Source organism: Myxocyprinus asiaticus, chromosome 13 (assembly GCF_019703515.2).
Source record: "Myxocyprinus asiaticus isolate MX2 ecotype Aquarium Trade chromosome 13, UBuf_Myxa_2, whole genome shotgun sequence".
Lineage (NCBI taxonomy): Eukaryota > Metazoa > Chordata > Actinopteri > Cypriniformes > Catostomidae > Myxocyprinus > Myxocyprinus asiaticus.
The window spans coordinates 35,801,218-35,814,259 of NC_059356.1; the positions used below are offsets into that span (position 1 = coordinate 35,801,218).

General features: G+C 39.8%; 1 protein-coding gene across 2 annotated transcripts in view; it reads left to right on the top strand.

The window, feature by feature from the left end:
- Positions 1-12,630, top strand: part of LOC127450298 (gap junction gamma-1 protein-like) — a 64,836-nt gene extending 52,206 nt beyond the window's left edge. For both annotated transcript variants that reach the window (XM_051714265.1, XM_051714264.1), the window contains exon 2: positions 10,622-12,630. In XM_051714265.1, the coding sequence (XP_051570225.1) occupies positions 10,676-12,106 (1,431 nt within the window). In that variant the 5' untranslated portion in view covers positions 10,622-10,675 and the 3' untranslated portion in view covers positions 12,107-12,630. The remainder of the gene's footprint in view (positions 1-10,621) is intronic.
- The last annotated feature ends 412 nt before the right edge of the window (positions 12,631-13,042 follow it).

A 13,042-nucleotide genomic window follows, 5' to 3' on the forward strand; every position in this document is an offset into this window, starting at 1 on the left:
TGGACATAACTTCCTGCTTACAAATACACTGTAGTGCCTTATAGGGTTGGGTAAAAATGATTGATTTTTCAATGCATCGCGATCATTTGAACGATCTCGATATTGATTCTTAAATCCCAAGATCAATCTTATACTTTATGTGCAAACCTCCACTACTGGACAATAAGAGGAAATCACTCTGCAACTAAAATGTATATATTTGGCAACTGGCTGGAAAATGTTCATATTTCACACACCAGTAGTTGTGTAGTATAGTGGTGGAGTACTCAGCAACGAGATCCTTTCACAGCGTGTTGAGAATGTCACGGTCCTGTCACCTTGTCAGGTTGGGTTTTTGTCTGACGGGACCATGACAGAGAGTAAAAGTTGTTCCATGTAATTTGTGTCCAAAGAAGAGAACCACGTGACTCATTTGTCACTTTTAATACCATTTCTGTTCTCTACAGCCAGTTGACATGGTCTTCAGCGGTTATAGCCCATCCGCCTCAAGATTTGACATGTTTTGCATTCTGAGATGCTATTCTGCTCACTACAATTGTACAGAGAGGTTATCTGAGTTACCATAGCCTTTCTGTCAGCTTGAACCAGTCTGCCATTCTCTGTTGATCTCTCACATCAACAAGGCTTTTCCGTCCGCAGAACTGCCACTCACTGGCTGTTTTTTGTTTTTGGCACCATTCTAAGTAAACTCTACAGACTGAAAAATCCCAGGAGATCAGCAGTTACGGAAATACTCAAACCTGCCCGTCTGGCACACACAATCGTGCCATGGTCGAAATCACTGAGTACTCATTTTTCCCCATTCCTATGGTTGATGTGAACATTAACTGAAGCTCCTGACCCATATATGCAAGATTTTATGCATTGCACTGCTGTCACACAATTGGCTGATTAGATAATTGCATGAATAATTAGGTGTACAGGTGTACCTAATAAAGTGGTCACTGAGTGTATATAAATGGCAGCTTAGCTCACTTCTGGGACCATTCTAAAGCATTCGAGTCAGATATCATGCTCGAAACCCTTACGTTTTGGACGTCAAGTTCAGCCCACTCTTAATGATTATATGAACTCACGCTAGAAGTTAATCTGCGACATTAGCATGCTATAGAAGCACAAACATAAGAGTTAAAAGCACATAAAACAAGAGAATATATGATACTGAACAATAAGAGATAAGTAGGGCCAAAAAAAGTTATGCTGGGCCATTATTAGATTCTGTCATAAACTAATCATATATCATGTTGAATTAACAGTGAAACTATAATCTTTACACAATTACCAGACCTTAATCTACAACAAACTGCCTCTGTAACAAATATTTACTATACTATATTTACAAATATTTCATATTTATGGGGAAAATGTTTTCATTGAACACACCAGCACCAGAATGTCTCTCTCTCTCTCTCTCTCTCTCTCTCTCTCTCTCTCTCTCTCTGCAAAACTAATGTAGTCACATTAAAATGATTGTTTGCTTATCTCACTTGGGGAATGTGTGTCGAATTTTAATATGGTTTTTTTTCCCTCTCACTGTCGGTAGAAGTAGCTGTGAAATCCTGTGATTGTAATCTTGCCTCACTCTTTACTGTGAGAGAAAGACATAATGAGAGAGGGGGGATAGATAAGAAATAGGGGGAAACAGTGTTTGGATAAGAATGCATGAGCTGGAGGTCACTGCAAGCTCTAATTTAAGCCCTGACCAAAGATGGGCAGATGAATAGAAGAGCAAACATTAAGAAGTTCCTCTCCTTCCAACAGCATGTTTCGGCTTTACAGACGAAGTGGTGGGGGTAGGCAATAAGGTTAAGAGAGAGATCTTGTTTACTCACTTATCTGTGTGCATGGCATGTCTTTGCATTTGTGAATGTGTGTGTAGAGGAAGGATATTACGGAAATCTTCTGGTTTCTAATTACAGGCTGAACATCACCCCTGATTTCAGCTTTCCTCTCTTGTTCTCCACGCATCATTGTCTGTTCCACACAGTCAGGGATATTAACCCACCCAGCAGCCCACATCAAAACCATAACACTTCCCCCTCTAACCACAACCCTCTCTGACCCAGATTTTTGGGGGAAACAGGGTAAAAGGGCTATTGTGAGTGTTGAGACTCCCCTCTGCGCATTCTTTATGGCGATGCACATGCACATAAACACACTTATGTGTATGTATGTTTCTAGTGTTAATGTAAGTTCATTCATCATTGATCTTCAAGACTGTTCTTTAAAAGAGAAGAAAGGAAGGAGTATAAAGGGATGAAAGGAAGAAGAGGGGAAGCAGACTCATAAAGGAACAGAAGACAGAATGTAGAGTATGTGTGAGTACAGTACTTTCACATTGTGTTTGTGTGATTTTACAGGCAGACATTAGTGCTATTTGACCTGACTTGACTTCAGCTCAGAACTCTGTATTCATGTAGTGTGTTTCTGTGGACTGGATGTGACATTTGTCTTATGTCTTGATATGACAAGTATTATATCTGTGAATTTGGAGAGAGTGTTGATGGACGAATGAAGGGTATAGATTGGCTTTGACATGGGCACAGGGGCATTTTGATGAGCATGTACACTGTCTCTTCCTGCCAAGGGGCAGGACATAAAAACTAAGTGTGTGTGTGTGTGTGTGTGCGTGTGTGTGCATGCTAGAGATGAGGAACAATGGCTATAAATTCCCCATTTTTCTCATTATATCAGGAATGATCCAAATGCATTCAGGCCAAAGACTTGATTGTAAACGCAGTGTATGAGATAGTAAAGAGCTTGTTCTGTGCTACAAAAAAAAAAAAAAAAAAAAAACTATCTATATGGGTGTTTCTTCAACTCGGGAACTTTTAGTTTAGTGTTATACCATGGGTCTGTTGAATGCTTGATTCTGATTGGTTGACAGACGTTCTAATGTGTGCAATTATTTTTCAAGTTAACGCACAGCTATGAAGTAGTTCCAGATCTTGACCGCATAACGGTTCCAAAATCACTTCGCCAAATTATTTCAGTTATTTCAAAGAGCCCTACTGGCTACCACAACAAAATAACCAATTAAAGCAAAGACATTGGTTAAGTACATTGGATAAGAATGAAAAACAATGTCTTAATATCCTACATTTATTTAAATTTAATTTGAAAAGCATCCTTGGGCTCCCTCTCTTTCTCTCTTTCTCTCTCTCTCTCTCTCTCTCTCTCTCTCTCTCTCTCTCTCTCTCTCTCTCTCTCTCTTTCGTTCTTATCACACCCAACACACACACACACACACACACACACACACTTACATACATACATACACCGTGCATGCTACCACAGCAAAATAACCATATTGGTTAAATTAAATTTGTTAAGAACATCAAACAATGTCTATAATATCCTACATTTATTTTCATTTCGGTTTAAAGCGCCCTCGCGCTCCTTGTCTCACCCACACTTACACACGCTTATACACATACACACGCATGCACACACACACACACACACACACACACACACACACACACACACACCAATGCTGAAAAGCAGGGCATCCTCCATTGCTCCTCCATTCTAAAGTGACGTTTTCAAACTAGCAATGAAGGCTTGAGCTGTATCAAAGCTAGATATACTTGATCAATACAACAGTTTCTATATTATATGAAATATCTTCAGGAAACACCCTCACGCTCCCCTCCACCTCTCTTAAGCTCTCACACACGTGGACACACATAGATTATACGCATTACGCCCACACTTACTTGCGAGCGATAAAAAGAGCCGTCATGTCAGCGCACACCTGCATCTCAGCAGGGTTGAAAACAGTTGTGAAGGTTTACATTGGAGAAGCTATAAACAAAAATGGCGACACTCGCTGATGCTGAGAAGTGCTTAAACATACATCTTAGCGATTTTGAAGGGATGTTACTTCTGACAAGAGCTGCAACAATAAAGGTAATCTCTCTCAGTTTCTGAGTTTCTCTCTTTCAATCACTCAAAAACAAACTCTCTCTCACACACACACAAAAGCACTACCTTATTACTCCAGTAAGTGCTCCAGTAAAGCAGCGCAAGCCTCGCTATCCCCTTTTGCTAGTTCAAAAGTGATGTTTTTTAACTAGCAACCAAAGCAAGACGCTGAATCAGTGGTGGAAGAAAGTAGTTCCATTCACAAGAGTGTTTTAGGGATGAAAACCAGAAAATGTCTTAAGGTGTGGTAACCGTGGTATAAGTGGAATAATTGACTCCGGCCCATTGAATTATTGAAAAATAATGCACACCCGAGGTGTAAAGGTATTACCATTATTTTTCAATAATTCAACGGTCTGTTGTCAATTATTCCTTACTTATTTCCACCACATCTCAAATTCTGTTTTGTGTTTAATAGAATTCCTTGTTGGAAATGACAGTGATGAAAATGACATTTTAACGTTTTTGTAATCTAATGGCCAACTCCTTTGTCTTGCTAAGACTCATTTCATAGCTAAAATTTGATGTGTGCTAAATGTTCACAATTAAATTATATTTTCAACATTTTTGCATAATTTTGCAAAATTACAGCTTGATTGGAAATGACGCGCAATACAATATTCTCGTAAGTGATATTTACCTTGATTTTTCTTTGTTTTCTTAAAAAATCACTTGTCTCATTTTATACCTTAAGCATGCTCTTCATTGACACTTTTGTTGACTTGGTTATATAATAATTTAGATACTGAGCCATGGGGAGCAGAAAAGAACTGTCAAAAGACCTGCGTAACAAGGTAATGAAAATTTATAAAGATGGAAAAGGTCCAAAGCCTTGAAAATGCCAGTCAGTACTGTTCACTCACTTAATAAGAAGTGGAAAATTCAGGAATCTCTTGATACCAAGCCAAGGTCAGGAAGACCAAGAAAGATTTCAGCCACAACTGCCTGAAGAATTGTTCGGGATACAAAGAAAAACCCACAGGTAACCTCAGGAGAAATACAGGCTGCTCTGGAAAAAGACGGTGTGGTTGTTTCAAGGAGCACAATACGACGATACTTGAACAAAAATGAGCTGCATGGTCGAGTTGCCAGAAAGAAGCCTTTACTGCGCCAATGCCACAAAAAAGCCCGGTTACAATATGCCCAACAACGCCTTGACACGCCTCACAGATTCTGGCACACTGTAATTTGGAGTGACGAGACCAAAACAGAGCTTTATGGTCACAACCATAAGCCCTATGTTTGGAGAGGGGTCAACAAGGCCTATAGTGAAAAGAATACCATCCCCACTGTGAAGCATGGTGGTGGCTCACTGATGTTTTGGGGGTGTGTGAGCTCTAAAGGCACGGGGAATCTTGTGAAAATTGATGGCAAGATGAATGCAGCATGTTATCAGAAAATACTAGCAGACAATTTGCATACTTCTGCATGAAAGCTGCGCATGGGACGCTCTTGGACATTCCAGCACGACAATGACCCTAAGCACAAGGCCAAGTTGTCCCTCCAGTGGTTACAGCAGAAAAAGGTGAAGGTTCTGGAGTGGCCATCACAGTCTCCTGACCTTAATATCATCGTGCCACTCTGGGGAGATCTCAAACGTGCGGTTCATGCAAGACGACCAAAGACTTTGCATGACCTGGAGGCATTTTGCCAAGACGAATGGGCGACTATACCACCTGCAAGAATTTGGGGTCTCATAGACAACTATTACAAAAGACTGCACACTCTCATTGAAGCTAAAGGGGCCAATACACAGTATTAAGAACTAAGGATATGCAGACTTTTGAACAGGGGTCATTTCATTTTTTTCATTGTTGCCATGTTTTGTTTTATGATTGTGACATTCTGTTATAACCTACAGTTGAATATGAATCCCATAAGAAATAAAAGAAATGTGTTTTGCCTGCTCACTCATGTTTTCTTTAAAAATGGTACATATATTACCAATTCTCCAAGGGTATGCAAACTTTTGAGCACAACTGTCTTTTATTTAAGGATAGTGATCATATGAAGCCATTTATTATCACATAGTAATTCATAATGATAACAGAAATCACCCAAATGGCCCTGATCAAAAGTTGACATACCCTTGAATGTTTGGCCTTGTTACAGACACACAAGGTGACACACACAGGTTTAAATGGCAATTAAAGGTTAATTTCCCACTCCTGTGGCTTTTTAAATTGCAATTAGTGTCTGTGTATAAATAGTCTTTAGTTTGTTAGCTCTCACATGGATGCACTGAGCAGGCTAGATACTGAGCCATAGGGAGGTTGAAAAGAACTGTCAAAAGACCTGCGTAACAAGGTAACGGAACTTTATAAAGATGGAAAAAGCCAGTCAGTACTGTTCAATCATTTATTAAGGAGGTGAAAATTTGGGGATCTCTTGATACCAAGCCATGGTCAGGTAGACCAAGAAAGATTTCAGCCACAGCTGCCAGAAGAATTGTTCGGGATACAAAGAAAAATCCACAGGTAACCTCAGGAGAAATACAGGCTGCTCTGGAAAAAGACGGTGTGGTTGTTTCAAGGAGCACAATACTTGTTGACCCCTCTCCAAACATAGTGCTTATGGTTGTGACCATAAAGCTCTGTTTTGGTCTTGTCACTCCAAATTACAGTGTGCCAGAAGCTGTGAGACATGTCAAGGTGTTGTTGGGCATATTGTAACCAGGCTTTTTTGTGGCATTGGCTTCTTTCTGGCAACTCGACCATGCAGCTCATTTTTGTTCAAGTATCGTCGTATTGTGCTCCTTGAAACAACCAATGTCATTTGAGATAGCCAATCAAATCAATGAAGGCGGGACTCAAATTTAAAAAGCTGAGTGGGAACCTCGTGGATTATTCCAGCGCCACGCAGCACACATGCATGTGAGTGTTAGAGTCATGTAAGATGTCAGTATATAACTAAACATGCAATATTTGCCCACTATTTTATGATTGAAATGTTGTACTGATCAACAGTAATTTCCAGTGGCGCAAACTATTCACCATTTGGTGAAATTTGCCGTTTTTAAATAAAAATATGTCACGTACAGTACGTGATTCATTTGTCATTCATAATTCTGAATGTGAAAATATTAATGGAGCGGTTTTCAGCATATCAGGCTTAAGACAAAGAGCGAATGTGTGTATATTGTAAAGGAACTGAATGAATATGGTTATCTGGTAAGTTTCTGAAGTACCTTTTTAGAAAATTCACTTGATATTGTCTTAGAAAATGATCTATAACTCAAAGTAGAGCATTTTTACCCTCAGATTAAAACTAGAACATGGTAAGACCTGTGACTTGTGGCTTCAATTGAGTTTTTAGGTTGTGGCAAGGACAGTCTGATATATTTTTGCAAATATTATTAGGTAATAATTTAAAATCAATTTAAGATTTTCTAAATAATTTCTTTATGTCTTTAATTAATTCTGAATTTTGTACAGCATCTCTTTTAAAAGAGACCATTTTATTTTGAAGATGAGCCACCAGTTAAAGGAGTAGTTCACCTAAAAATGGAAAATGTTTACTCACCCTTATGTTGTTCAAAACCAACATGCTGTTACTTTTTCTTGGGACATAAAATAGATATTTTAAGCAGCTCTATTCCATAGAATAAAAGTTTATAAAGCACTATTAAAGATTCAGTATAAAGACATCATAACGGTAGTCCATATTACTCGTGCACTATATTCCAAGCTTTCTGGAGCCATAAATCAGCTTTGTGTTGTATGGACTACTTTTATGCTGTAGTAATAATGATTTTTTTTCTTTGGACATTAACAGTAGTGCTCAATATGAGCTGTTTTTGTATGGAAAAGAGCAGCGTTTGGGTTCTCGAAGAAAAAATTGTGTTAAGATTCTACTGGGGAAAAAAACACAATGAGGGACAACTTGATGGCAGTAAATAATTTTGTGTATTTTCTTTTTGCTAGACAGCTCACACAGTCATGTCATTTTACAGCTACATCAGTTATTAAAAGAAATTCAAATTATATTAGTCTTTTCTTTGATACAAAAAAAAGAAAGAAAAGATGACTAAAACTGGCAAATTGCTAGCAATACAGACACAGTGGTAGTCTTGGACTGTGTGAACTTCTGTGTGAAAAAAAAATCTTTTAAAACCAAAAATTATAAACATTTTGGGACTTTATCGCATTTAAAGCCTTTATTCAGAAAATGATTGCATTCAGAGCCTTTACTATTTTAAAGGACCAAAGAGGACAATTATATTTGTGACATCAACGCGACCCCCACCCCCAAAATGGTTTGGTACCCCCCAATGTTCAAGACATGGTTATGGCCTTGCTTTTACACATGGCCTCAAGTAATTTATTGAAAACATCTGCAACAGTATATGATAATAGACACTAATGTTCAATAAATCTTAAATTCCTTAATAATTATTGTAAACAGTTTATTAATTTGGCCTAACTGTAAGCTATGTACGGCTGCCAAGCATCACAGAACCTTGCCACATTAATACAGAATATGCAGTCACAGGTGTGCATTTTGGGCCATTTTACAACATCTTCAAACATGGCTCATCCAATCCTAATTTAGAGTCAGACTCAGAAGTGACCATTTTATAACATATAACATGCCATTTAATGGAGTACAAGAGCACAATAGCCTATATGGGTTTTGGTTGGATGAGCTGAATTGTCTTTGTGTTTTTTAATTGCTTTAAGCTCTATGTTGATGCTAGTTGTTTTTTACAATAACTCTAATAACTCTCATTAAGTATTTTTGTGAATAATTTAATACATACCAAACAATTATTTATTTAACTTAGCATTAAACCACAGGGGATGCCCTGCCCCAGAGAGCCCATTGACATTGTAACAGTATATCAGACAAGTCTGTTGTGACAGTAGTGTTGAGGCACATTACATTTCGTGCATGCATGTCTAATAAACAGAAACATTTCTGTACAGTTCAATGGCTTTTGGTTGACTCCCTGTGGCAAAATCCTGTGTGTGTGCAGGAATGTGTGTGTGTGTATTTATGTCCATTTGTACTTAGCAGTCACAGACACAAAACAAAGTCCCTTGATCCCTTTGGAGGCGAGTGTTACTGTATTTCAACCTTGAAAAAGAGAGAGTATGATAGAGAAAGAGAAGCGTGTGAGATGTGGGGAGTTGGATGGGGGCATGCATAACAGGATGGGCAGTCATTCAAGGACAGATGCTTCAGAGTGACAAGTGGATCCGTCTTGTGATCTATACATTTTTTGTGGTTTGAGGACGTGATTGCATAAGTGTATTCGCTAGCATGTTTGTGTGTCTACATATGAGTCACACTGTAAGTCTATGTTCTTCATCCCTAGTGCCTCTACCAGTGTAGTGAATCGCAGATTAAAGGTGAAGGGCGCATGTCCACTGCTGAGGTCCTTTCTCGGCAGGTGGGGCAAGAAAGCCCTGGACCCTCTGCACCTGGAGTTGGAAATACGATTTTTGGGAGAGGATAACAGTGACCTTTGAGGAGGGTTAGAGTCTCTTCTCTTGGGTCTTTCTGTTTTCTTGCTCTCTCTCACACACACTATAGACTTACTTGGGCACATATTGAATTATCTGTGTATCCCTTGTGTTGGACTGCTCAGACGTGTCCTAATATGGTCATAGCAATCAATGCCTCTTATGCATTACTGGAAGCAGGAATCCAAACATTCATTAAAAACAAAACCAAACAAAAAACCACCAAGCAGAGGCAAACCAGAGAGGTCATATAGGCACCTGCTCACCACAGCCTGTCTAAATCTGTTTTTCCTTAGGGAAGATTTGTGTGGTTCAGGCTCACTGCTCAAGGTAATTGTGTCTGTGTATGTGAGTGTGAAAGGGAGAGTTCCATTCATTGAGTCTATTAACTCTCAGTTGACCTCTTATCGAGCAGTATCGCTAGCTGAACACATAAACATAACATGACAAGTGTTCAAAGAAATTCAATTTACCAACCTAGTATATGCTTCAACATATTTAGAAGCAGTTTGCTGAGAACTTTCTTGTGAACTTCATCAATCCGATTTTTTTGGAATCAGATTGACAAGATCACCTCATTCCTTTGGGTTCACCTAATTAATTTTCATTTGTTTTAAAGTATCTGTCAATTATGATTTTTTTGTCATTTTAATGTCATCAGTGATGTCATAATTGAAGCAAAAAAGACTTTTTCAGAATTCATAACAAAATAAATAAAAAAAACTGTTTGGGGTGGGTGCGTTATGGCCATAATCTTATAACACGGTTCGAGTAATTTTAAATGACAGTAACGGTATTCAGTATAAAGTAGCACTTTATAGTTGTTGTTGTTGTTTGTTTTTTTTAGATTTCGAAGGGACAGGGCGGCGCTGACATGAGGGGACACTTACCATTATTTTAATGGAACAGTTCACCCCCCAAAAAATTTCATCATTTGTGCACCCTTGTGTTTTTTCAAAACCCATATGACTTTCTTTCTTCCATATAATACAGAAAGAGATGTTATGCAGCATGTTAGTCTTCTATAGAATGAAATTGAATGGTGACTGAAGTTGTCATTCTGTGTAACATTTCCCTTTGTGTTCCACAAAAGAAAGAAAGTCACACGGTTTTAGAACATGAGGCTGAGTAAATATGATAGAATTTTCTTTTTAAGGTGAACTATCCCTTTAAGTTATGGTCTTTCCATTGTTCTGTTCTTACATGAGATTTTCTCTGTTTGTCCATAGAGTCTGTGAGCTGTGCAGTGTGGGACGCTGTCTGCCCCGTTGTCATCAGACGTCATGAGCTGGAGCTTCCTGACACGTCTGCTGGAAGAGATCCAGCACCACTCCACGTCGGTGGGGAAACTCTGGCTCACCACACTAGTTGTCTTCCGTATTGTCCTGACTGCAGTGGGCGGTGAGTCCATATACTACGATGAGCAGAGCAAGTTTGTCTGCAACTCGGGTCAGCCGGGATGCGAGAATGTCTGCTATGATGCCTTTGCACCACTCTCACACGTGCGATTCTGGGTCTTCCAGATCATACTGTCTGCCCTGCCCTCTCTGCTCTACATGGGCTACGCAGCCAATAAGATCTCCCACAGTGAGGAGTCACGGGGTGGAGCAGGGCCCGTGGCTCCAGCAGCTGACGGGACAGAGGGCGGATACACCCAGCGAAGGCCAAGAAAGATGTATTTTGGGGCACGGCAGCACCGAGCAGGACACGAGGATGGGGAAGAGGAACGGGAGGATGACCCCATGATCTACGAAGTGCCTGAGATAGACACCTCACGTCGGGAGTTGGTGCCACCACGGCCCAAGCCCAAAGTGAGGCATGATGGACGCCGGCGCATCCGTGACGACGGGCTGATGCGAGTGTATGTTCTACAGCTGCTAACACGTTCCGTGCTGGAGGCGGGCTTTCTAGCTGGACAGTATCTGCTTTACGGCTTTCGCGTGGAACCAGTTTTTGTGTGCTCGGATAAGCCCTGCCCACACCACGTGGACTGTTACATCTCACGCCCTACAGAAAAGACCATCTTCCTCCGAATAATGTATGGCGTCAGCTGCCTTTGCCTGCTACTAAACCTATGGGAAATGATCCACCTCGGAGTGGGAACCATTAGCGACGTTCTCCGCAAAAGAAATGCAGCAACAACAGAGGATGAATACCAACTGGGCCTGCTTACGGCAGGGGGGTTGTCAGTCGGAGTGGGCGGGCCAGCGCTAAGCGAGGGAGAGCTAGGAGGTGTGGTTGGGGGAGGTGTAAAAGAAGCAGACTATGTTGGTTATCCCTTCTCATGGAACACCCCTTCTGCACCACCGGGCTACAACATTGTGGTAAAGCCTGAGACCATGCCATACACAGACTTGAGCAATGCCAAGATGGCTTGCAAGCAGAACCGTGCCAACATTGCACAGGAGGAGCAGCAACAATACGGCTCCAATGAGGACAACTTTCCATCAGCAGGTGAGACGCGGCCACCGCCGATCAACAAAGACGTCATACAATTAGAAGCAGCGATTCAAGCCTACACCTTGCAGCACCATGCCAATAATAACCACGATGACCTGAACGACAACCATAACATTGATGAAAAGCCTCAGAGTAACATCACTACAGCACCACAAAAGGAGCGAAAGCACCGGCCCAAGCACAGCAAATCAGGGAGCGCTGGAAGCAGCAGCAGTAGCAAGTCAGGAGAAGGCAAACCATCTGTCTGGATCTGACATTCACACACACACACACACCTGAGAACTATACTCAGCGAACAGTTACATTACATATTCAGGGTTCAATACAAGTTAAGCACAATTGCCAGTATTAGTAGCATAATGTTGATTACCACAAAAATTGTATTTTGACTTGTCCCTCCAAAAATCTGGATTATAGTGAGGCACTTACAATAGAAGTGAATGGTGCCAATCCGTGAACTTTAAAATACTCACTGTTTCAAAAGTACAGCCACAAGACGTAAACAATATGCATGTTAATATGATTTTAGTGAGATGAAATAATTTACTAACATTTTCTGTGATAAGGTATATCCAAGTTTCAACAACTTTGTTGCCATGATGACAATTTAAACTTTACAGCTCAAATAATACACAATTTTATTTAAAATAATTAATGTATGTGCTTTTATAAAATTATAAGCTTCACATTTCTGCTTTTAAACCCTCCAAATATTGGCCCCATTCACTTACAATATAAGTTCCTCTCTGTAATCTCAGTTTTTGCATTTTTTAAAGAAAAGAAGGGATGAGTCGAAATTATTTTTGTGGTAATTATTGTTATGCCGTAGATTGCGCTTAACATGTATTGAACCCAGAATATTCCTTAAAGTCTTAGAAGATTAACACACCCCTTATACATTTATACTTTCTTTTTCATGAGTTCTCTTTTCAGTGTCTTTCAAACCAACTTTTTTAAAACACAAAATATTGTGTGTATCTCACAGACTAAGACCACATACAAATGGAAAATATGCTGTACATTTTTTTGAAATGCTTTAAGTGCCTTAAGGAAACTCCAAGAATGAGATGAATTTTTCCTTAATCTTCCTAAAGTAATCTTTTGCTCTGAAGATTATGTCTAACTTTGAGAACATCCCCTCCACAATGCAGTAAAACCCATTCGTCTTGAAGTTTGGAACTGTTTAGGAA